Source organism: Coregonus clupeaformis, chromosome 3 (assembly GCF_020615455.1).
Source record: "Coregonus clupeaformis isolate EN_2021a chromosome 3, ASM2061545v1, whole genome shotgun sequence".
Classification (NCBI taxonomy): domain Eukaryota; kingdom Metazoa; phylum Chordata; class Actinopteri; order Salmoniformes; family Salmonidae; genus Coregonus; species Coregonus clupeaformis.
The window spans coordinates 42,250,654-42,277,501 of NC_059194.1; the positions used below are offsets into that span (position 1 = coordinate 42,250,654).

At 41.3% G+C, this 26,848-nt stretch overlaps 1 protein-coding gene across 1 annotated transcript in view; it reads right to left on the bottom strand.

The window, feature by feature from the left end:
* The window catches only part of LOC121579080 (cyclic nucleotide-gated cation channel beta-1), an 81,851-nt gene that overhangs the window by 41,701 nt on the left and 13,302 nt on the right, over positions 1–26,848 (bottom strand). Inside the window, exons 5-14 of the mRNA XM_041893362.2 lie at positions 11,181–11,286; positions 10,755–10,799; positions 10,568–10,612; positions 10,384–10,428; positions 5,675–5,699; positions 5,444–5,525; positions 5,175–5,272; positions 4,894–4,936; positions 3,989–4,058; positions 3,646–3,670 (exon numbers count right to left, since the gene is read on the bottom strand). Coding sequence (XP_041749296.1) covers positions 3,646–3,670; positions 3,989–4,058; positions 4,894–4,936; positions 5,175–5,272; positions 5,444–5,525; positions 5,675–5,699; positions 10,384–10,428; positions 10,568–10,612; positions 10,755–10,799; positions 11,181–11,286 — 584 coding nt within the window. The remainder of the gene's footprint in view (positions 1–3,645; positions 3,671–3,988; positions 4,059–4,893; positions 4,937–5,174; positions 5,273–5,443; positions 5,526–5,674; positions 5,700–10,383; positions 10,429–10,567; positions 10,613–10,754; positions 10,800–11,180; positions 11,287–26,848) is intronic.

A 26,848-nucleotide genomic window follows, 5' to 3' on the forward strand; every position in this document is an offset into this window, starting at 1 on the left:
GGGGTTGAGATCTGGAGACTGGCTAGGCCACTCCAGGATCTTGAAATGCTTCTTCCGAAGCCACAATTTCGTTGCCCGGGCAGTGTGTTTGGGATCATTGTCATGCTGAAAGACCCAGCCACGTTTCATCTTCAATGCCCTTGCTGATGGAAGGAGGTTTTCACTAAAAATCTCACGATACATGGCCCCATTCATTCTTTCCTTTACACGGATCAGTCGTCCTGGTCCCTTTGCAGAAAAACAGTCCCAAAGCATGATGTTTCCACCCCCATGCTTCACAGTAGGTATGGTGTTCTTTGGATGCAACTCAGCATTCTTTGTCCTCCAAACACGACGAGTTGAGTTTTTACCAAAAAGTTCTATTTTGGTTTCATCTGACCATATGACATTCTCCCAATCCTCTTCTGGATCATCCAAATGCACTCTAGCAAACTTCAGACAGGCCTGGACATGTACTGGCTTAAGCAGGGGGACACGTCTCGCACTGCAGGATTTGAGTCCCTGGCGGCGTAGTGTGTTACTGATGGTAGGCTTTGTTACTTTGGTCCCAGCTCTCTGCAGGTCATTCACTAGGTCCCCCCGTGTGGTTCTGGGATTTTTGCTCACCGTTCTTGTGATCATTTTGACCCCACGGGATGAGATCTTGCGTGGAGCCCCAGATCGAGGGAGATTATCAGTGGTCTTGTATGTCTTCCATTTCCTAATAATTGCTCCCACAGTTGATTTCTTCAAACCAAGCTGCTTACCTATTGCAGATTCAGTCTTCCCAGCCTGGTGCAGGTCTACAATTTTGTTTCTGGTGTCCTTTGACACCTCTTTGGTCTTGGCCATAGTGGAGTTTGGAGTGTGACTGTTTGAGGTTGTGGACAGGTGTCTTTTATACTGATAACAAGTTCAAACAGGTGCCATTAATACAGGTAACGAGTGGAGGACAGAGGAGCCTCTTAAAGAAGAAGTTACAGGTCTGTGAGAGCCAGAAATCTTGCTTGTTTGTAGGTGACCAAATACTTATTTTCCACCATAATTTGCAAATAAATTCATTTAAAATCCTACAATGTGATTCTCTGGATTTTTTTTCCTCAATTTGTCTGTCATAGTTGACGTGTACCTATGATGAAAATTACAGGCCTCTCTCATATTTTTTAAGTGGGAGAACTAGCACAATTGGTGGCTGACTAAATACTTTTTTCCCCACTGTAGGTTACTGTTGGTGACTACAACACATTTTGTTACGTTACAGCTTTATTCTAAAATATGCCAAGAGGAACAAACCTCTTGACCAGGTCGCTAGGTGTTGGCTTAAGGTCGCTACAATACATTGCAGTACTGTGCTTTACAAAAGGTTGGCATTACTGTACGGATCCCTTGAAAATATATTCAACAAATACAATATACCCAACTTTTAATCATATCATGTAATTCGGACCCCTTCATATACTTGACTGTTAGAATATTTATAGGTATAAGCCTAATTGATTGATTGATTGATTGGTAGATTGATTTGTAGATTGATTGGTAGATTGAATGACTGTCACACAATACACCAGACTGCATTTCAAACTCTTTATTAATCATAAACAAATTGCATATAATATAACAACATCTTCATGAGAATAGGATAGCTGCCTGGGCTTAGCTAGTTACTATGTTTTTCTTATTTGACAAACATAATAACAACAGTACTAACAGTAGTGTGTACTATGCTAACAGTACGTCGACTACAAACCGTATGTGAAATATAGTGCTAGCCAATCCAACTGTTTTTATTGTCACGGTTCCATGCAATCTAAAAAGTGTATTGATTCTACACTGTTTAAAATGAGAATGGAAGTATTGGCAAAAGCATGACCGCTTATGCTTGCTGTGATCACCCTGTCTCTCTGGAGAAAACAGAATACCTAGGTTTTTTGAGATTCCTAGGCTTTTTGGAGATAATTGTTTATGGAATAATCATTAGCATCGTTGTGCCATTGCTATTAGAGGGAGATATTGTCTCCAAAGTGATGATTTTAACAGATAATGATCATAACTTCGAAAGCACAATAAACCCATTTGGCTATGTTTACACAGCCATCCTAGCAACCCAATTCAGATTTTGCTTCATATCCAACTGTTCACACTCAGTTTTATATGGGACAGATTTGTGCATTGACACTCATGTAGCCTCTGAAATAGCACACATATGCAATGCTAATTTACTTATTTTTTTCATGTAAAAAAACCCACAACCTTTAAGAGCAACATTTTTTATTTGATCTGAGCATCCACACTGAGGTTGCATATGGAGCATCAGAATCATATCAGAATTGAGAGCCACATACGGATGTGGTATAAATCAGAACTTAAAAGATCAGATTCCATGTGTTTTTTTAGCTGTTTAGAATTTGGGGGATAGATCATATATGTTTCAGAAATGCCAAATAATTGACATATGATCAAAATTGAGCTGCCTGTGTAAACACAGCCTTTGTAAATTAGGCTACATTCAATCCCATGCTTAGCTAATTCTGCTGGTTTATGGGTATTTAAACATAATTAGTAATTTCATTCAGAATCACTTATCATTGGTTCAATCGTTTGTGGGAAGGGGAAAAGTGCATTATGCGTTATAGCTGCGCAAGAACTAAAAGCTCTATTGCTTTACAGAGCCATTGATTATTTATATCTATGTGTGTGTCAGAGGAGGCTGGTGGGAGGAGCTATAGGAGGACTGACTCATTGTAATGGCTGGAATGGAATAAATTGAACGATATCAAACACATCAAACATATGGCACCCTTAGCGGAGTTGCCAAGAACTGGATGCATCTGGTTTTCAGGGATACAGCTATCTTCAACCTAGGTTCCTTTTCCGTGAAAACCAGATATGGGAACTCCACTCAGGCGTTTCTTTTACGTCTGCTACGTTAGGTTAAACATATGGAAGATACATGTTTGACTCCATTCCATTTATGCCATTCCAGCCATTACAATGAGCCTGTCCTCCTATAGCTCCTCCCACCAGCCTCCTCTGGTAAGTGTGTGTCCATTTATGAATTTCTCTGTCCTTTTTGCCTGTCTGTTGATCTGCCTGTCTCGCTCCAATCTTCAGTGTGTGCCTGTGGTTTAGTCTCCTCTTCTATGTGTGTGTATATGTTTTTGTGAGCGACTTTTTCCCAGTCTTCCTTCTCCTTTTGTTTAAGGGGTTCTCAGCACACCTTCCCCCCTGAAACAGATTGAGAAGAGGAGCCCAGTTAGAGTCTGCCTCATCATGGACACTCACCCTAATCAACCAATCAATACACCCTGAAATTAACCAATCAACCAATCAATGAACCTGCAAATCACTGCCCCACTACACTGATAAATCAATCAAACTACCTCGAAGCATAACTCAGGTCACTGAAGTGTGTCCATAACTGATATCAGACTCAAAGGAACAGTGCCAATGTCTGGTTGTACTCTCTGTTGTCCTGCCTGTCTGTTGTCTATTGGATGTTCAGACTTCTTTGTATACTGTTTTGATTTTATATGACCATAATGCTGATCGTTTTCTGAACACCATTTTGAGTTTTATGATCAGGCAATTACTTAGAGTAAAGCATCTGAAAATGGGTTCTGTGAGATGCTGTATGTGTATGAGAGCCATGAGAACAGCTTTACTTACTGTTCTGCACAGCCTCAGCGTTATCCTGTCAGAGGGGGAGACACAAAACAAAAGATTTTAGACTTCAGTTTCCATTTACCTACATCCTGTTTCAGCTATGTCCTGTTTAGATTAAGTTTAAGAACAACTTTGAATAAAAAGTATCATTTGATTCTAAAAACCAGGGCCTTGTTCATTCTTCATTAAGCACCAAACGGAAGAAACTGTACTGAAACAAGGAAGGACTACCTGAACGTATCCAATAAGAAATGTGGTTTATCATGCAAAGTGTTTTGCTACAATGTGCCTTAATGAATACTATCCTGGTTTGTTGCCTTGTGTCATTAGGAGGTTAGTCACTCACCGATCCACTGGGAGTCAGGACAGGCTGAGGTAACATACGACCAAAGCTCTGAACAATCCAGCCAACCACACTGTAGAAGGAGAACAGAGATATTAGAATATGGACTGTCTACATCACAGGGCATGTTTAACAGCTGCTATCATGCTTTAGCAGTATAGCACATTTCAGGGCTATTACTGTGACATAACAGCGTCAGAGAATGCGTTTGCAAGCCGTTGCCATGTTATAGCAGCGTAGAGATTGTGTCAGACCATTTGGAAGGGAAAGGGGATACCTAGTCAGTTGCACAACTGAATGCATTCAACCGAAATGTGCGGGGGGCTGCCTTAATCGATGTCATCGGCGCCCGGGGAGCAGTTGTTGTTGGAGGTTAACTGCATTGCTCAGGGGGATTCGAATCAGCAACCTTTCGGTTACTGGTCCAATGCTCTTAGCAGGTAATGTAGACAGGGTAGAATTATATTTTCCTGCTTTTTTGCCGCTCTGTAGGTGGGCCAAAAGCTGCTAGGGTGAGGCAGTAACGGAAGCAGCCATATAAAACATCCAGGTCTTTGCCCCAAAGTGTGAGGGGCTTACACAACATGCAGGGTAGACTGATACAGCTATGGTACAAAGCTTCCTAGCTGTGCCTTTAGGTAGGAGGGGCTTTGATAGCTAAGCATGGCATTTCCTGCCAATTATAAGCTGCGGCCATTTTGTCACATACTTGGGCTGTTTCTCCTCCTCACTGTCATGACAACAGATACATAACAATAAAACAACGTTAATGCAGGAAATGTCTTTTTCCCCATTAAACTGTTCAAATAGTTCCCTTTACAACCTCTGTACAATCTGTAATATTTACATTAATAAGTGCATGTTTGTGTATCAATGAGCTTGTAGTGTAACACGTCTGTGAGACTCACTTTGCTTTGGCCTCTTCTTCAACTTCTGGAGATGAAGGGGTCACTGCAAGGGCAGAACAAACAGCTCATAAATATGCAACAGATGTAAAAAAATAAAATAAAATAAATAATAATATATATATATATATATATATAGGCTTGCTGGTGCATGAGGTTTCTAGCCTCAGAACAAGATATATGATTGGTGATCGGCTGTGGAACCAATATAGAGTAACCTATTGCTCAGCACCCCCAAGCATCCCTGTGATAAATTTGAGGAGCTCTGTGTGGTAGAAGACTACCTTTCTGTGGGCAGGCGGCCTTCGCTGAGACGTCTTTGTTGATGTCAGCTGGCTGGGGAACCACCTTCTCAAAACCCTGCTTGATCCACTCATACACCCTGAGAACAGAACACACGACACACAGGCACAAACACACACATTAGAATGTCATTGGAGACAACAAAGTGGGTAGAAGAGAGAGATTGAAGGAGAGAGAGAGGCACAAATGCACGCACACATGCATGTACACACACACACACACACACACACACACACACACACACACACACCTAGGTGGGATTCCCTTCTCCTCTTCAGGCTCTTCATCTGACATAACCTCCACCACAGGAATATGAGGAAGAGGCTTTGCATCTAGAGATAAGGAGTTAATCATCATCAGCATCATCATCATCAACCCACCACAACATCACCAATTGAACCACAAGCAATGTCATGATTATCATGATCCGTCATCATGCTACTACTTCTAACCACAGAAAAAGGATGTTGTTAGCTCTCACCTGGGACATCTTGGATAGCATGCACCTGCAGGGAAACAAACATTCACAGAAAATCTATAAATATTCAACATTCACAGACATTACAGAGAAGTGTTGTAATGAGGTGTAAGTAGTTTGTATACATACAGTGCCTTCAGAAAGTATTCATAATCCTTGACTTATCCCACATTTTGTTGTGTTACAGCCTGAAAATGGATGAAATATATATTTTCTTACCCATCTACACACAATACCCCTTAATGACAAAGTGAAAACATGTTTTACACATTTTTGCAAGAACATATTACAGAAATATCTCATTTTATTCACCCCTGAGTCAATACATGTTGGAATCACTTTTGGCAGCGATTACAGCTGTGAGTCTTTTTGGGAAAGTCTCTAAGAGCTTTGCACACCTGGATTGTTCAATATTTGCACATTATTATTTAAAAAAGTATTCAAGCTCTGTCAAGTTGGTTGTTGATCATTGCTAGACAGCCATTTTCTTGCCGTAGATTTTCATGCTGATTTAAGTCAAAACTAACTAGGCCCACTCAAGAACCTTCAATGTCGTCTTGGTAAGCAACTCTAGTGTATATTTGACCTTGTATTTTAGTTTATTGTCCTGCTGAAATGTGAATTTGACCCCAGTGGCTGTTGGAAAGCAGACTGAACCAGGTTTTGCTCTAGGATTTTGCATTTGCTTAGCTCTATTCTGTTTATTTTTATCCCAAAAAACTCCCCAGTCCTTAACGATTACAAGTATACCCATAACATGATGCAGCCACCACCATGCTTGAAAATATGAAGAGTGGTACTCAGTAATGTGTTGTGTTGGATTTGACCCAAACATAACACTTTGTATTCAGGAAATATAGTTCATTTCTTTGCCACATTTTTTTTTACTTTAGCGCCTTATTGCATGTTTTGGAATATTTGTATTCTGTACAGGCTTCCTTCTTTTCACTCTGTCATTTAGGTTAGTATTGTGGAGTAACTACAATGTTGTTGATCTATCCTCAGTTTTCTCCTATCACAGCTATTAAACTCTAACTGTTTTTTTAAGTCATCATTGGCCTCATGGTGAAATCGCTGAGCGGTTTACTTCCTCTCCGGCAACTGAGTTAGGAAGGACGCCTGTATTTTTGTAGTGACTGGGTGTATTGATACACCATCCAAAGTGTAATTAATGACTTCACCATGTTCAAAGGGACATTCAATGTCTGCTATTATTATTTTTTACCCAACTACCAATAGGTGCCCTTCTTTGCGAGGCTTTGGAAAACCTCCCTGGTCTTTGTGGTTGAATCTGTGTTTGAAATTCATTGCTTGACTGAGGGACCATACAGACAATTGTATGTGTGGGGTACTATTATTGCACACAGAGTGAGCCCATGCAACTTATTATGTGACTTGTTAAGCAAATGTTTACTCCTGAACTTATTTAGACATGCCATAACAAAGGGGATGAATACGTATTGACTCAAGACATTTCAGCTTTTAATTTTTAATTAATTTGTAAACATTTCTAAAAACACAATTCCACTTTGACATTATGGGGTTTTGTGTGTAGGCCAGCGACACAAAATCATTTTAAATTCAGGCTGTAACACAACACAATGTGGAAAAAGTCAAGGGGTGTGAGTACTTTCTGAAGGCACTGTAGGTTTGTGCTGCTTCTCATAAAATTGCAATTTTCTTCTAAACAGGGCAAAGCTCTTCATGTCTTAAAAGGCCTTCTCACATACTGTACAAGCCACAGCCGGAACCTGCACAGATAAACAACTCTGGACCTGAACAGCTACAGGGTTAGGAGTTGGGCCAAAGAAAGATCCTGGGTGTTTCTCAAAATGCATACTACCGTGCCCTGTGAGGGTCAGAGTATGAGTCCAAATCAAAAGTATGTGAAACGGAGTACGGAGGGCACTTCTTGGAAGCGTACTCCGTTTGTACATATTTTGAAGGATGCATCGATGCAAGCTTCAGCGGAAAGTATCCGTAGAAATATGACGGAACCACGTAAAAAACGATGCAAAATGTATTGAAATCAATGGCGGCCATTATTTGAGCTGAAGCGAGAGAAAATAAACTCAGACTTTAGAATGAAATGTTTCCTATTCACATCTCATATGTTGCCTTAATACAATATTTTATCTTGACACGTTAATAAATACAAAATTACAATTGTTAATTTTGGCATTACCTGCCTACCTGTGTGTAGATTGCAAGCCCATAGTAAGTAAATAGGGCTAACTGGCTAGCTACTACTGTTCGCTAGCTAGATAGCCACGAAAAATTGACCTTGCATAACATGTTTTAGGTAATTTTTGACAGTTAATTTATCTGATTAGCTAGATTATTACGATTCACATATAGCTTGCTGATAGTTATGAAAAAAACGTTTGCTTTGTATATATCTTGTTTTGTCTCTATTGTTGCCATTGTCCTGGCTGGAAGAAGATTCAGTGAATGGGGAGGTGCAGTGTGCGGTAATACAGTAGGGGGAGTGCGAGTGCTTCTCAAATGTAATGTTTTATGCGTTCTCCATACTCTCGTCCTCACAAGAACGTACTCAAGAGAACGTCCTCTGAGAATGCACTCGGAGCATGAGAGTGTGGAGCATGTGTTCCTAATTAATTATCACTAACAATTGGAAAAGAATACACAGTGATGCATACATGGGCTGACTGCTGTCCAACTCTTCCAAAGACCGCCAATGAAGTGATGAGATCCAAATGGAGATGTTATGTGATTGGATAATGTCATTCTGTTTTGATGGCTGACTGATATAAATATGATTCTCCAATCAGGGATTGTGGAAAACCCTTTTCTCTCCAGGTCAAGAGTTATCTATCCCCGTCGATCATCAAACAACTAGACCACAGGAATCGGCGCCTTGCAGAACCTGCTTGAGCGGATGACATGTACAGTGAGGGGAAAAAAGTATTTGATCCCCTGCTGATTTTGTACATTTGCCCACTGACAAAGAAATGATCAGTCTATAATTTTAATGGTAGGTTTATTTGAACAGTGAGAGACAGAATAACAACAAAAAAATCCAGAAAAACGCATGTCAAAAATGTTATAAATTGATTTGCATTTTAATGAGGGAAATAAGTATTTGACCCCTCTGCAAAACATGACTTAGTACTTGGTGGCAAAACCCTTGTTGGCAATCACAGAGGTCAGACGTTTCTTCTAGTTGGCCACCAGGTTTGCACACATCTCAGGAGGGATTTTGTTCCACTCCTCTTTGCAGATCTTCTCCAAGTCATTACGGTTTCGAGGCTGACGTTTGGCAACTTGAACCTTCAGTTCCCTCCACAGATTTTCTATGGGATTAAGGTCCTGGAGACTGGCTAGGCCACTCCAGGACCTTGATGTGCTTCTTCTTTAGCCACTCCTTTGTTGCCTTGGCCGTGTGTTTTGGGTCATTGTCATGCTGGAATACCCATCCACGACCCATTTTCAATGCCCTGGCTGAGGAAAGGAGGTTCTCACCCAAGATTTGACGGTACATGGCCCGTCCATCGTCCCTTAGATGCGGTGAAGTTGTCCTGTCCCCTTAGCAGAAAAACACCCCCAAAGCATAACGTTTCCACCTCCATGTTTGACTGTGTCAATGGTGTTCTTGGGGTGATAGGCAGCATTCCTCCTCCTCCAAACACGGTGAGTTGAGTTGATGCCAAAGAGCTCGATGGTCTCATCTGACCACAACACTTTCACCCAGTTCTCCTCTGAATCATTTAGATGTTCATTGGCAAACTTCAGATGGCCCTGTATATTTGCTTTCTTGAGCAGGGGGACCTTGCGGGTGCTGCAGGATTTCAGTCCTTCACGGCGTAGTGTGTTACCAATTGTTTTCTTGTTGACTATGGTCCCAGCTGCCTTGACATCATTGACAAGATCCTCCTGTGTAGTTCTGGGCTGATTCCTCACCGTTCTCATGATCATTGCAACTCCACGAGATGAGACCTTGCATGGAGCCCCAGGCCGAGGGAGACTGACAGTTATTTTGTGTTTCTTCCATTTGCGAATAATCGCATCAACTGTTGTCACCTTCTCACCAAGCTGCTTGGCGATGGTCTTGTAGCCCATTCCAGCCTTGTGTAGGTCTACAATCTTGTCCCTGACATCCTTGGAGAGCTCTTTGGTCTTGGCCATGGTGGAGAGTTTGGAATCTGATTGATTGATTGCTTCTGTGGACAGGTGTCTTTTATACAGGTAACAAACTGAGATTAGGAGCACTCCGTTTAAGAGTGTGCTCCTAATCTCAGCTCGTTACCTGTATAAAAGACACCTGGGAGCCAGAAATCTTTCCGATTGAGAGGGGTCAAATACTTATTTTCCTCATTAAAATGCAAATCAATTTATACAATTTTTGACTTGTGTTTTTCTGGATTTTGTTGTTGTTATTCTGTCTCTCACTGTTCAAATAAACCTACCATAAAAATTATAGACTGATCATTTCTTTGTCAGTGGGCAAACATACAAAATCAGCAGGGGATCAAATACTTTTTTCCCTCACTGTATATCAGTGAATCATTGTGGCCAGCAAGAACAGGCCCTCTCAGCCTTAAGGCACATCTGGGGTGGGAGAGCGGTAGCAATGGGACATTGTGGCGAATGGATCTCTAGACCTAGGGTTGGACACGGCTGCAGCAGGTCCGTTAGCATTGGGTTTAAGTTAGTATAGCATAGCAACGCCCATGTTATAGCTAGCTACTTACGCTGGTTTTTTTCTTAACCTCCGGCACTTTGCTCACTTCTGCAATCTGAATGGAAATTCTGTTAAACACGACTCGCTTAGCTCCAAGTACAGAACTGAGAGTCTGATAAAGCTTATGCTACACGTTAGCATAAGCCATGAGTCATTTTGGTTAGCATATTAGCAAGGCCCTTGTAGCTACTTACGCTAGGTTTTTTCTTAACCTCTGGCGACTTGCTCACCTCTGCAATCTGAATGGAAATGCTGTTAAACACGGCTAGCCTGGCTCCGAGTACAGAACTGAGAATTTGAGAAAGCTAATGCTACATGTTAGCATAAGCCATGAGTAAATTTGGTTAGCATATTAGCAAGGCCCTTGATGTAGCTACTTACGCTGGGTTTATTCTTAACTTCCGGCACGTTGCTCACCTCTGCAATCTGAATGGAAATGCTGTTAAAAACGGCTATCCTGGCTCCAAGTACAGTACAGAGATGAGTCAAAGAAAGCTAATGCTACACGTTAACCATTAATAATATATTTTGGTCCTCTCTCACTGAGAATTAAAAAAAAAATCAGAGCTGGTGGATTAAAGTTAACAAATGCTTGAGGGGCTGCTTAAGTCCTCTTTACTTTTTTATTTTTAGTGTGCAGTTTGTTTTTGGGTAGGGGGTGTTGTATAGCTACAACACTTGACTACAACCAAGTAACCAACCAATTTAACTGACTTACATGATAGTTCAGACAACACTGCTTCAGGTTATTACTCAAATAAAATCTGTGGACCCTTCAGGAAACCTGTCAGACCATTCCATCTGTACCTCTGTTGTCTCCGCAGGTTCCACCTCCTCCATGTTTTTCAAATCAGGCTGTGGAACCACACTGGCCAATCCCTGGGCAATCCAGCCCATGACTCCCGACCCCTGCCTGTGGAGAGATAAAATATGCAAATTGTTTTGATTGACAAACACTTTCATTGACAGCGTTGTCTGTGGCTTTGCTAAATATATGCACTAGAAGGCAGTGGAGGGGGGGTCAGTGCAAGCAGTTTACAATAACGTAAGCGGTGGCAGTGGCAGGATTGGTACGAGTTTTGGACTTTGTAGGTTTGACATAATCAAAATATGGTCAGGGGTTTTAATTAAGTCAATTCAGGTATTGTAGCTTATATTTGTTACATTGAACATAATATTTTCATCATGGCATTCTAAATCTGAATTAATAAAAAATTGATGCAAATTAATGGGAAGGATTGGCAGCATTTATTAGCATTTAGATAGTGCTAATACCTTTCCCATTAATTTAGGTTAACGAGATCTACAAAACTCATGGAGTACAATTTTTATTAACTTTTATTTATTAATGACCAGGTCGCAGTTGTAAATGAGAACTTGTTCTCAACTGGCTTACCTGGTTAAATAAAGGTGAAATAAAAAATAAATAAAAAATGGGAACCCAATTGAGACCAGTGTCTCATTTACAATGGTGCCCTGAGGACAAAAATTACATTAATACAGCAACAACAAAAAAACAAAAAACTACAAGACAGCTATAAATACATTACATCAGGTTATTGCAACAAGCTATAATAATCAATTGAAACTATTGCACACTTCAGTGAACTCATTTAACAACAGAGTTTTAAACTGACCTATCCAGGTGTAATTTGTTTTGTAAGATACTCCATAACTGTGGTGCATTAAAACTAAAGGCGGATTTACCAAACTGTGTGGAGAGAAGCGGGACCTCAAGAATTAACCAACACTGCGAACGGGTTTGGTATCTCTAATGTTTATATTTCAACAGGGAAGTGAGGTATGTTGAAAGCTTTGTAAACAAGAAGGGAGTAATGAAGTGAGCTACCTTCTGATACAGGATACAGTGATAAGTATTAAAACTGTCACCTGTAATAAAGCGAAGGGCGTTATGGTAGACGGCATCCAAAGAGTAGTGGCTTCTGCATTCTGGTAAATGGTGTCACCATAGTCAAGATCTGGCAGGAAAGTTGACTGTACAAGGCCACTTTCAATCTTATCTTTTTAACTAGCTCATCGGTATGTTTTTTAAACGTTCTTTATCAATCCAAATCCCCAGATTTTTATAGGCGGGAACCTGCTCGATGAGAGAACCATCCAATGAGTGAATATGTAGCCCATCAGACATTTTTCCGTGAATTAGAGAACAACATATATTTAATTTTGCCCACATTAAGTATACGTTTTGAATCAACAAGGGCTTTCTGTAATGTAACAAAATACATACATAGACCAATATTATTTATAAATAGTAAAGAGAACAGGTCCCAAAATCGACTCCTGCAGTACACCTTTCGTAATATCGAGGAAACTAGACTTGACACCATCAGAAAGCACACATTGTGCCCTGTCTGTCAAATAGTTCTTAAACCATTTACAAGACTCCTTATCCAGGCTAATTTCAGACCGTTTTTGAATGAGTAGGGAATGGTCAATGATGTCGAATGCCTTGGAAAGGTCTATAAATAAGGCAGCACAATGTTTTTTTATAATCTAGGTAATTTAACACATAATCTAAAACAAACAGTGGCTGAAACAGTGCTATGTCCAGATCTAAAACCAGATTGGTGCATATTTACAGTGGTGTAATGTACTTAAGTAAAAATACTTTAAAGTACTACTTATGTACTTTTTGGGGGTATCTGTACTTTACTTGACTATACATTTTGTTTGACTACTTTTACTTTTACTTCACTTTAGAAAATAATGTATACATTTTCCCTGACACCCAAAAGTACTCGTTACATTTTGAATACTTAGCCGGACAGGAAAATTGTCCAATTCATGTACTTATCAAGAGAACACATAGTCATCCCTACTGCCTCTGATCTGGCGGACTCACTAAACACAAATGCATAACTTGTAAATGATGTCTGAGTGTTGGAGTGTGCCCTGGCTAAAATCTTAAAACAAGAAAATGGTGCCGTCTGCTTTGCTTAATGTAAGGAATTTGAAATTATTTATAATTTTACTTTTGATACTTAAGTATATTTTAGCAATTACATTTACTTTTGATACTCAAGTATATTTAAAACCAAATTAAAACCTGGCTAAAATCTTAAAACAAGAAAATGGTGCCGTCTGCTTTGCTTAATGTAAGGAATTTGAAATTATTTATAATTTTACTTTTGATACTTAAGTATATTTTTGCAATTACATTTACTTTTGATACTTAAGTATATTTAAAACCAAATACTTTTAGATTTTTACTCAAGTAGTATTTTACAGGGTGACTTTCACTTTAGTAACTTTTTTTTATGTTAATCTCTTTTTCTCCCCAATTGGTAGTTACAGTCCTGTCCTATCGTTGCAACTCCCGTACGGACTGGAGAGAGGAGAAGGTTGAGAGCCATATGTCCTCCGAAACATGACCCTGCCAAGCCGCACTGCTTCTTGACACACTGCTCGCTTAAACTGGAAACCAGCCACACCAATGTGTCAGAGGAAACACCGTACAACTGCCGACCGAGTCAGTGTGCATGCACCCAGCCCGCCACAAGGAGTCGCTAGAGCACGATGGGACAAGGACATTCCGGCCGGCCAAACCTTCCCCTAACCCAGACGATGCTGGGCTAATTGTGCGCTGCCTCATGGGTCTCCCGGTCGCGGCCGGCTGCGACACAGCCTGGGATCGAACACGGGTCTGCAGTGCCTTGGACCGCTGCGCCACTCGGGAGGCACTTGAGTAACCTTCTATTAAGGTATCTATACTTTTACTCAAGTATCACAATTGGATACTTTTCCCACCACTGCATATTTAGAATAGAGCGAGAAGTTTAAAAAGTTCTTAGTTGGGACTGTTGGCCAGGGATTCTAATACCTTGGCTAGGCAAGGTAACTTGGAGATCTGGCGGGAATTATCTACATCAGAAGGATCTCCGCCTTTATGTAGGGGGAGGACGTGCCGCTTTCCAAATCTTAGGGATGACACCAGTAGCAATTGTCAAGTAAAAAATACAGGTCAAAGATTCAACAATGAGAGAGCTGTAGTAAGAAGGGGTCAAGTGAATCAGCCCCTGTGGATTTCTTTACATCGATCTTTAGCAAGGCACCTAATACTGTACATCATAGACATCAAATAGTTGAAATGAAAATAAGGTATGTGAGTCTGTTAGAGCATCATTCTCTACATTCTGTTCTGAGGTGACTAAAGGACTCCCTCTAGTGGAATGAGATACATTTTCATAGACTATCCTTTCAAACAGGTGGCCAGCTGAAGCAAAATGGTTATTAAAAGCACTACAAATTTCCATTTTGTCTAGTATGGGTCCAGAGGCTGTCAAAACCTGCTGGGGCAACGAGGGGGTGGGGTTTTGTTTCAAAGATTTGGCCACTTTCCAGACATTGGCTGGATTACAACCACTCTCAGATACACAAAGTTTTTTTCTTTTCTAATCAGAGATAGACCTCTATTTCTTAAATGTCTGCAGGACTGCCAATTAGATGTCGAATCAGTCAGTCTTAGCCCAAGCTACATTTCTTACCTGTAATTTCGCAGACAATTCATGCGTGAACCAAGGATTAGATTTGATCCTTAGTCTTATGTATGGTGCATGTTTATCTTCAACAGAGTTAACACTAGAACCGCTAAAGCAGTCATTTCGACTGCTCATGATTTTTTGGGGCATTTTTTAAGTCATGCTCCCCTATATAACACACTGTCAGTGTTAGAATCTTAATATCACAAATAGAACTAGAATAATAACCAGTTTTAGAATGGCATTTAAAAAAAATGGTTTTCTCTCATTGCCCGTCCTTCTCCCAACTGTAGGACCTGCTCTGCTCCTTCTTCTGACAGTTGAAAGTGCAGTGCCCAACTGATAATCACCCCGATAATTGTCTCGAAACTGAACCTAAACTATACCGAAACTAATTTAACACATATAACAACAGATGAAATAAATTAAGTAAAGTATGATGGGGAGGATGGGGGAGAATGGGTGAGTTGATGAGCAAGGGGAAGCGAACTATGTATAATTATGTAATCACCAATTGTGAATGAAGAACAGGGCGGGCCATTCTATTGTATTGATACATTCTAATTATAATCTTAAAATGGTATGCACCCTATATCAGTCCACTGAATCAAATAAGTATTATCAGTCTACTCTGACCTACTTGGAGTAGGCTACATACACAGTGAGAGCGTGCATAAGTGTACATGCTGAGTGGCTTTCAATATCTGGGAAAATATCCACATCGGGCAGCAGGTGAGTGAGTGTCAGAGAATATGGTGATGGGTCTTGTGGAACCTTATGTTGGCAAGGGGAGAAATGTCACCATGGACAATTTCTTAACTTCACTGTCATTGATGAACAATTTGCTTGCAAAGAAAACAAGTCTGGCCAGCACCATGAACAAAGTGAGACGGGAGCTCCCTCCCTCCAAAATAAGGCACCTGCACAGCCGTTGTACTCCACAAAGGTGCTGAAGAATGACAAGACAAAAGGAACACATTAAAGAGAAAACCGGAGACTATTACTCACTACAACCAAACAAAGGTAAGTCAAAGTGTGTCAAGCAAATTAAAGTTACGAAAATTGTGTCAACTGTTAGGACAAGGGATAACAACTAAATGAAATCCAACTGATGCCATTGCGTGAAGATAAACACAATATAAGCACGAGCTGACAATAATTGACTATTTTTGACTGCTGTCATATCGACACTTATATTCATTATTATAATGCCATTATTGCTTTTGTGCTGAGTTTCACTATTTATCAAGGCCACTTGGCGTTTATAATGATGTTTAGGCTACTGATGTTTTCATCATTTGATCGCGCGTCTTTTGAACGTGCGTCTCGGTGGTTGGGGTATTTTCATAAGAAAAATAAGAAAATAAATAAGTTGTTACTGTGTAACAAAGGCCCTCCTTGAATGAAATTGATTGAACACTTTTTATTTTCTTACATATACAGTAGCCTACAGTAACATAAACGAATGAAAATCCTATTGTATTATTTGAAATAAAATAAAAATCGTAATCTAATATTACCCAAGGCCTTCATAAACACAACCAAATGATTATTTTTGCGATAGCATATATGAACTATATTAATTACACTGACTGCTCATTAGCTTGAAGGGGGGTCCATTGAGGCCCAGCGGTTCTAGTGTTAAACAGGGAAATAAAATAATTAAAGGGCCTGATCCGAGTCAGTGATTGTTGACATAACCCACCAGTCACTCAGCCCCAGATCAGACCAAAAAAAGGTGCTCATAAAAATCCTATAATTTCTGTTTGTAATAATGCGTGAGCATGATTTAGGTAGCTTAACATCTGTTATGCAGGCAATGGGACAATAGTCACTGAACTCATTAGCAAATATCCCATTGGCTGTAAACTAATGAGCGGCATTTGTTAGAATAATATCTAAGAGAGTAGATTTTTCAGGGTGTTTATAGTTGAAGCAAGTTGGTTTAGTTATCAGCTGAGTTAGATTTACACTGAACAAAAATGTGACTCGTTTCAGGAAACTAGGCGTATGTCGCGCTTCGCTACTTCACAGGAGAGGCATTTGAACGTAAACATAATTTTTTTGTATCAAAATGCGTTTCTTTGTTGTATAAATGCCTTCTGGGACATGTGAACTTTGATGTGCCTTAATAACAAACTGGTGTGCCATCTGTAAATATGAATACAATTGGAAAATTATGAGCCTAGTTGGTTTAGCCACGGAAAAAAGACAGGAACCTTCCCACTAGCCATGATTGGCTGAGATAATGGATCGGCTGGACATGCCGAGAGATGAGTTCAGATTGGTCTGCCATGTAGCACGCTTCTGTCTATAATGTGTGTAGGTAATCCTTTCCAACGCAGTTTTTTGAAAGATATCACGAAGAACTGCAAAAGTGTTGCTAATGCTCTGGCGTTTGATCGCAAATATGTGGAGGGAGTCGAAAAGAGAACACACAGAAGGCTGTTGTAGAAAACACCTGTCTCCGGATTGCATCTTCAAACTAAGGGCAACCATGGCGTCCGTGACAGAGAGGGAGAAGTGTTCACCATGTATACGGGTAAGAGAGTCTAGCTAGCTACATTTTCAGATATTATACATTTCTAGTTTTGCACGAAAGTTGTTTAGCTACCTGCAGATTCATGCAGGGTAGTAGCGTTAAGAGTTAGGATTATAGTTAATTGTTTAGCTAACTACCTAGCTTGCTACATGTCTAAACAAAAGACTTCACTATGCAAGTCACCATTTCACAGTACCATTTACACCTTCTGTATCCTGTGCATGTGACAAATAAACCTTGACTTTATTTGATATAGTGTGTGTTTACCAGAGACGGTAATGTGAAGAACAACATGACCTGCACCAAAGTCTAATTAGAATATACATTAGGCCTACAACGAGACAGTGTCCAAGTTCTAAAATTCTCAGGTAGAATGCCCTGCTTTTATTTAATCACACTCACAACCGTAAGCTATTTTCTGTATTTACCTCACCATTAAACTTGTAAATAATGATCTTATAGTGAGTTTATTTTCCTGTAATAATGAATACAAATTAGCTAAAGTTAAGATGTTGTCAGCTTCATGATATGGCTAGCCAGCTAACTTAACGTTAACTGGCTAGCTAACAAGCTAGAAACGATTCAAAACATTGTTTAGAAAGTTGCTTTTAGTTGCCTGGTTTGCTAGATTTACATATACTGAATTCATTTTTAAACGGATTAGTTTATTGGTGTTAGAATACACCAATTATGCTATTTTGGACCACCAGGCTGCCGATGTCATGCAGCCTGTCGTTTTTGTGTTTATACTTTTTCATAACGATGTCGGACGACAATATAATGTTCATGATGTCACTGCAACAACTGTCTACAGACATGTCGATAGACTTAGCATAAACCAGCCTTTAGTCTTGAAATCTTTGGTTGTTTAGTACACTACCGTACTCACTCTGTTTAGCACATGGCCTCACATGTGAATACTTAAAGAGATGGGTGGGGCTAAGGCTTAAGAGGGTGTGAACGATGCTGAATGGGTGTAGACAAAGAAGAGTTCTCCAGTAGGTGTACCAAAACATTCAAGGGCCATTTTCTCAAAAGTGGGGTTACAAGTTTATCAACGTTCAAAGCAGAATTACCTTCCCATTGTTCCTCAACTGTAGTGTATGATATACATTTTTCTACCTCTGAGTCTCTACTTTTATACAATGTAAAAAACACAAATATAAACGCAACATGCAACAATTGCAAAGATTTCACTGAACTACAGTTTATATAAGGAAATCATTCAATTGAAATAAATAAATTAGGCCCTAATCTATGGATTTCACATGACTGGGAATACAGATACAGTGCCTTGCAAAAGTATTAATCCCCCCTTGGCGTTTTTCCTATTTTGTTGCATTACAACCTGTAATTTAAATTGATTTTTATTTGGATTTCATGTAATGGACATACACAAAATAGTCCAAATTGGTGAAGTGAAATGAAAAAAATTATGGAAAAGTGGTGCATGCATATGTATTCACCACCTTTGCTATGAAGCCCCTAAATAAGATCTGGTGCAACCAATTACCTTCAGAAGTCACATGCAATCTAAGTGTCACATGATCTGTCACATGATCTCAGTATATATACACCTGTTCTGAAAGGCCCCAGAGTCTGCAACACCACCAAGCAAGCGGCACCATGAAGACCAAGGAGCTCTCCAAACAAGTCAGGGACAAAGTTGTGGAGAAGTACAGATCAGGGTTGGGTTATAAAAAAATATCAGAAACTTTGAACATCCCACGGAGCACCATTCAATCCATTATTAAAAAATTGAAAGAATATGGCACCACAACAAACCTGCCAAGAGATGGTCGCCCACAAAAACTCACGGACCAGGCAAGGAGGGCATTAATCAGAGAGGCAACAAAGAGACCAAAGGTAATCCTGAAGGAGCTGCAAAGCTCCACAGCGGAGATTGGAGTATCTGTCCATAGGACCACTTTAAGCCATTTACGGAAGAGTGGCCAGAAAAAAGCCATTGCTTACAGAAAAAAATAAGCAAACACGTTTGGTGTTCGCCGAAAGCCATGTGGGAGACTCCCCAAACATATGGAAGAAGGTACTCTGGTCAGATGAGACTAAAATTGAGCTTTTTTTGCCATCAAGGAAAACGCTGTGTCTGGCGCAAACCCAACACCTCTCATCACCCCGAGAACACCATCCCCACAGTGAAGCATGGTGATGGCAGCATCATGCTGTGGGGATGTTTTTTATTGGCAGGGACTGGGAAACTGTTCAGAATTGAAGGAATGATGGATGGTGCTAAATACAGGGAAATTCTTGAGGGAAACCTGTTTCAGTCTTCCAGAGATTTGAGACTGGGATGGAGGTTCACCTTCCAGCACGACAATGACCCTAAGCATACTGCTAAAGCAACACTTGAGTGGATTAAGGGGAAACATATAAATGTCTTGGAATGGCCTAGTCAAAGCCCAGACCTCAGTTCAATTGAGAATCTGTGGTATTACTTAAAGATTGCTGTACACCAGCGGAACCCATCCAACTTGAAGGAGCTGGAGCAGTTTTGCCTTGAAGAATGGGCAAAAATCCCAGTAGCTAGATGTGCCAAGCTTATAGAGACATACCCCAAGAGACTTGTAGCTGTAATTGCTGCAAAAGGTGGCTCTACAAAGTATTGACTTTGCCCCCCAAAGGGTGAATAGTTATGCACACTCAAGTTTTCAGTTTTTCAGTTTTTTTGACTTATTTCTTGTTTGTTTCACAAAAAAAAAATGTGTTACATCTTCAAAGTGGTAGGCATGTTGTGTAAATCAACAACATAGGAAAAATGCCAAGGGGTTGAATACTTTCGCAAGCCACAGTATGCATATCTTGGTCACAGATACCTTTAAAAAAAAGGTAGGTGCATGGATCAGAAAACCAGTCAGTATCTGGTGTGAGAACCATTTGCCTCATGCATCGTGACACATCTCCTTCTCATAGAGTTGATCAGGCTGTTGATTTCGGCTGTTGCTGGATATTGGCGGGAACTTGAACACGCTGTCGTAAACGTCGATCCAGATTATCCGAAACATGCTGAATGGGTGACATGTCTGGTGAGTATGCAAGCCATGGAAGAACTGTGACATTTTCAGCTTCCAGCAATTGTGTACAGATCCTTGCGACATGAGGCCATGCATTATAATACTGAAACATGAGGTGATGGCGGGGGATGAATGGCACGACAATGGGCCTCAGGATCTCGTCACGGTATCTCTGTGCATTCAAATGGCCATTGATAAAATGAAATTGTGTTCGTTGTCTGTAGCTTATGCCTGCCCATACCATAACCCCACCGCCACCATGGGGCACTCTGTTCACAAAGTTGACATCAGCAATCTGCTCACCTACATGACGCCATACACGCTGTCTGCCATCTGCCCGGTACAGTTGAAACCGGGATTCATCCGTGAAGAGCACACTTCTCCAGCATGCCAGTGGCCATCGAAGGTGAGCATTTGCCCACTGAAGTCGGTTACAACGCTGAACTGCAGTCAGGTCAAGACCCTGGTGAGGACGACGAGCACGCAGATGAGCTTCCCTGAGACGGTTTCTGACAGTTTGTGCAGAAATTATTTGGTTGTGCAAACCCACAATTTCATCAGCTGTCCGGGTGGCTGGTCTCAGACGATCCCGCAGGTGAAGAAGGCAGATGTGGAGGTCCTTGGCTGACGTGGTTAAAGATGCTCTGCGGTTTTTGAGGCCGGTTGGATGTACTACCAAATTCTCTAAAATGACGTTGGAGGTGGCTTATGGTGGATAAATGCACATTCAATTATCTGGCAACAGCTCTGGTGGACATTTCTGCAGTCAGCATGCCCATTGCATGCTCCCTCAAAACCTGAGATGTCTGTGGCATTGTGTTGTGTGACAAAACTGCACATTTTAGAGTGGCCTTTTATTGTCCCCAGCACAAGGTGCACCTGTGTAATGATCATGCGATTTAATCAGCTTCTTGATATGCCACACCTGTCAGGTGGATGGATTGTCTTGGCAAAGGAGAAATGCTCACTAACAGGGATCTAAACATATTTGTGAACATAATTTGAGAGAAATAAGATTTTTGTGCATATGGAACATTTTGGGGATCTTTTATTTCTGCTCATTAAACATTGGACCAACACTTTATGTGTTGTGTTAGGTTCAGTATACTGTTGCTCAGTACACATCTTTCAACCTATCAGATACTGGCATCAACCAATCCAGATTAAGATCACCCACTATTAATAATTCGGATTTAGCATAGTTAGACAGCAGGTCAGACAATTTGCTTAGAACACATAAGGAGGCAGAAGTAGGGTGATAAATTCCCACTAGCGTCAGATGGGCATTATTACCAAGGCTCACATTTAAAACTAGAGATCTAAAAACATTATAACCAGTCAGAGACACATCAGAGTCTGGCATAGACTTATTTTGCCAAGATTCAGTTATAACCAGAATGTCTGCGTTGGTTTGAGAAGCAAGAGTTACAATACGATAAATTTTTTAAATCAAACTTCTGTCATTTACACGAATCAGCTGCGGGATTTCAGATCAGATGGAGTTTCTAATACGAACATGCCATGTTCAGCAGGTAACCCCCCTATTAGAAAATACCATGGAGTTGGCTTGATTTGGAACACATACAAGATCGCCTAGAATTTAACCATTAGACCTATGCCTCGAACGAGGATGTGGATTAAAACAAGAGTCAATGAGGGTTACCTGTTCAAATCAAATCAAATGAAGAATTATTTATATAGCACTTTTCAGACATGGATGCATCGCAATGCTCCTTCCCTGACTTTTCCTACATATTTGTATTTTACACTGCTTATTTGTCAGAATTTTGAAATCACAAACAGAAAAGTATTTAGAGCCTTTTTACCTGTTTTTTTTCACACCTATTCCTAACTTAACCCGCCAAGACAATGTGCTGAAGGACGTTGGTACCCAGCCAGGCGCTAATGCGTCTCTCTTTCCTCACTGAATGAATGACAAATGGATGAATGGGCGATAATTGTGCACCTTACTTCACAATTTAATTTAAATGAGGCCTCACTGAATAATGAGGGTGAAGAGGTTGATTTAATTTAGAACAACAATAGTGTAATGATGAGTTTGTGTTATGCCTATTTATCAGTGTTGGCGCTCATGTTAATAATTGACCGTGCGCCTTGAGGGTTTGATACCATTCTCTTTGACGTTTTACTTTGTAAAAAGAAGCTGTTACAGGAATGTTTTATTTACTGTTGACTATTCAACTTTATGAGCAGGAAACAAACAATGCCAGTCAGCCTGCACAGCCGGCCCATCGAAACTAAACATAAATTAATTTCACACATAATAAGAGTTAGCGTATAGACAAGATTAAATTGACAATAATCTGATGAGCATATTCTGCAGTTTCTATTACACTTATCTTTGTCAGATAACTCTCATAATTCAAGAGGTGCAGCTCTATTTCCAAATTTCACTTTTTCCAAGAATATCTGTGCTGTCCATACATTCAGCACATGACCACTTGCCTGGCAGTATTGCTCTGGCTACTAAGCAAAAACGAGTAACATAATAAATATTCTGTCGTCAATGGATTAATGGGCAATAGATACCAGATAGAAACTGATAACGGTGCATGTGACTTCACTGATCTGAATGATGAAGGTGAAGAGGATGATTGAATTTAGAACAATAGTGTAATTTTTATGAAGAATTGTGGCCGTTGTGGGCGGTCTAATTCTTTTATTATGAAAGGCTGGAAATTGTATAGAATTTCCCCTTGGAGAGTCAAATCAGACACTGAGTACAATGTACAATGTGTGTAGTTCACAATGGCAAGCCGAACCAAATGAATGGACGCACCTACAGCATTGCAAATGCTGCCGAATTTAGATGAGTTGGAGTCGGATGGAGGATCAGATATTAAGCTTGAAATTGACGTTGCTGATGAAGAGTCTTCATCTGATTCTGATGTTGACTTCGAGCCTCTGCCTCCGATGCCTGAGCCTCACCACAGAAAAACCAGAACAGAGCCAACTGAGAAGGTGATCCAAACTGCTACGGTGAGACAGGAGTCTGGGAGGGATGGCATGGTTTGGGTGGTAAAGAGTGAGGTGTTTATGTGACATGCAGATGTTGTAGCACATCAGAGATTGTTCTGTTGCTCATGGGCACAGAAAAGGAAACAGTAGGTGGGACATGTCTATGGATGAACTCCGCATATGGCGGAAAGATCATGGATGTGGAGTAATTTTGGTCTGATAGGTATGGAGTGGACTTTTTCAGAGACCATGCCACGCAACCGCTTCAGAGAGATTATGCGACACCTGCGGCAGTTGCACAAGAAACGAGGCCCATGAAAACTATGTGCAGTAAAACCGACTTTTTTGTGGGGCTTGCTCACACAAAGCCCCGACGCAATCACTCAGGTGCAGACACAGGAGGCAGATAGTTCGAATCTCAGAATGTTTATTTTAACACAGGGGGCAGGCAAAAGGCAGGTCGAGGGCAGGCAGAGGTTCGTAATCCAGGAGAGTCAGGCAGGTACAGGATGACAGGAAGGATCAGGACAGGCAGAAGGGTCAGAACAGGGAAGACTAAAAACAAAAACCTGAGAAACAGGAAAACGGGTACGACCTGACAAACTGGCAACTGACAAACAGAAAACGCAAGTATAAATACACAGGGGATAATGGGGAAAAATGGGAGACTCCTGGTGGGAGGTGGAGACAAGCACAAGACAGGTGAAACAGATCAGAGTGTGACAGAAGCTGTGTGCTGACTGTGGACCCAAAGCATAAAGAGAAGACGAGATTGATTCATGTGTAAAGGCACGCTTATAAGGGCACAATACAGTGTCCGATACAATCAACAAATGACTGTTTTTATATCGTGTCATGAATATATTTCCACAAATACAGTGCATTCAGAAAGTATTCAGACCCCTTCCCTTTTTCCACATTTTTTTACGTTACAGCCTTATTCTAAAATTGATTAAATAATTTTTTTCCCTCATCAATCAGACCCTTTGCTATGAGACTCGAAATTGAGCTCAGGTGCATCCTGTTTCCATTGATCATCCTTGAGATGTTTCTACAACTTGATAGGAGTCCACCTGTAGTCAACTCAATTGATTGGACATGATTTGGAAAGGCACACACCTATCTGTATAAGGTCCCATAAATGACAGTGCATGTGAGAGCAAAAACCAAGCCATGGGGTCGAAGGAATGGTCCGGAGAGCTCAGAGACAGGATTGTGTCGAGGCACAGATCTTGGGAAGGGTACCAAAAAACTTCTGCAGCATTGAAGGTCCCAAAGAACATCATTCTTAAATGGAAGAAGTTTGGAACCACCAAGACTCTTCCTAGAGCTGGCCGCCTGGCCAAACTGAGCAATCGGGGGAGAAGGGCCTTGGACAGGGAGGTGACCAAGAACCCAATGATCACTCTCACAGAGCTCCAGAGTTGCTCTGTGGAGATGAGAGAATCTTCCAGAAGGACAACCATCTCTGCAGCACTCCACCAATCAGGCCTTTATGGTAGAGTGGCCAGACGGAAGCCACTCCTCAGTAAAAGGCACATGACAGCCGGTTTGGAGTTTGCCAAAAGGCACCTTAAGACTCTCAGACCATGAGAAACAAGATTCTCTGGTCTGATGAAACCAAGATTGAACTATTTTGCCTGAATGCCAAGCGTCACATCTGGAGGAAACCTGGCACCATCCCTACGGTGAAGCATGATGGTGGCAGCATCATGCTGTGGGGATGGTTTTCAGCAGCAGTGGCTGGGAGACTAGTCAGGATCGAGGGAAAGATGAACGGAGCAAAGTACAGAGAGATCCTTGATGAAAACCTGCTCCAGAGTGCTCAGGATCTCAGACTGAGGTGAAGGTTCACCTTCCAACAGGACAACGACCCTAAGCACACAGCCAAGACAACGCAGAAGTGGCTTTGGGACAAGTCTCTAAATGTCCTTGAGTGGCTCAGCCAGAGCCCGGACTTGAACCCCATCGAACCTCTCTGGAGAGACATGAAAATAGCTGTGCAGCGACGCTTCCCATCCAACCTCCATCCCTCAGGTATTCAAAATACTGTCGCAACTCCCCCCATTGCTGCAGCCTGATGTTGTTAGTACCGGCATGCATGACCACCGTGTGCAGCTCAGGGTTTCGGTTTAGGATGAACGTAAGTTCCCGGGTAATGTTACCCACCCTGGCTCCAAGGAAGCAGAAAGTCTTTGCCCCGGCAACCACCACATCCCGGACAACAGAACTCCCAACGATAGCTACCTTGAGGGGAGGGGGTAATGGATTCCCAGGTCGCACGGAGCCAGAGACCCTGATGGCTGATGTACGGCGGGGGGAGGGGGGCGGGGAGCCTGTGGGACCTGGTCTGTGGGTTGCTCCAGGGGGTGGCCGGATCAGTAATCCAGGACCAGAGGTTGAGTGGGAAGGTCGTGGGGGGCAGAGTAGGGGGCTCAGAGCCGCAAAACAGTTATAGAGCCGCAGGTCTGGAAGAGAGGGGAGAGGGAGAATGCATTGGAATGATCCTCCTCTCCTACTTCTAACTCGATTCCACTTTGCTTCTGGAAGGTGTAGCTCAAAACGCAGTAGATCTCCGGTTCTCGTCGTTGGGATGTGTTAACAGGGAAAGTGGTCCAAGGTAGTATCCTCAGTAGCTACTGCAGAAGAGCCTAATCTCATATTGTAGGCTCCATTTATTAGCATTGCACACTATGGCAGTTAGCCTGTCTAGTCTTGGTTTTACATAGAAACTGCTTCACATTTAGCAAAGTAGCGTAGCATAGCGTAGCCAGTGCTTAATTTGAGCCGGACCTCTCAGTTTTGGACTGTTTCGTTCCGGAACCCATTTGCCAGGATCCAGTACCTCTCTATTTTCACTGCCACTTAAAAAAACTAATGTGAAAATGTGCCTGATATTCTAAGAATGTAATAGATTTGGGCGGGCCGGGGTTTATGCTTTGTGCAACATTGTAGCCTATAGACCAACGCGTGGCCATTGCTGTGGTGAGAGAGAGAAGCATGCCTATATTTCTCACAGAACTAGAATGACATTCACTTTCTATGATCTCCCTCCCTCTCTCAGCTCTGATAGACATGAGCCTGTAACGCTCATCATTCCAGCGTTGCACTTCATAATTTATTTCCTTATAGAATCATAAGAGTGCTGGAAGTGCCGCAGCACCCCTGGTAAATTGAAATACATTTGCCAAAGTTCTAGAATTACTGATGTCTGTTCAGAATGGAATGAAATAATTCAGAAAACTACACCAGGAGAAGGCCTATAATTTAGCCACAGAGGATCAATAGCGTATAAAAACAAAAAAACAATAACCTAGCTCTGGATTGTGTGATAAATCAAAGAAAATGTTATTTATCACATGCGCCGAATATAACTGGTGTAGACTTTACAGTGAAATGCTTGCTTTCCCAACGACCAGAGTT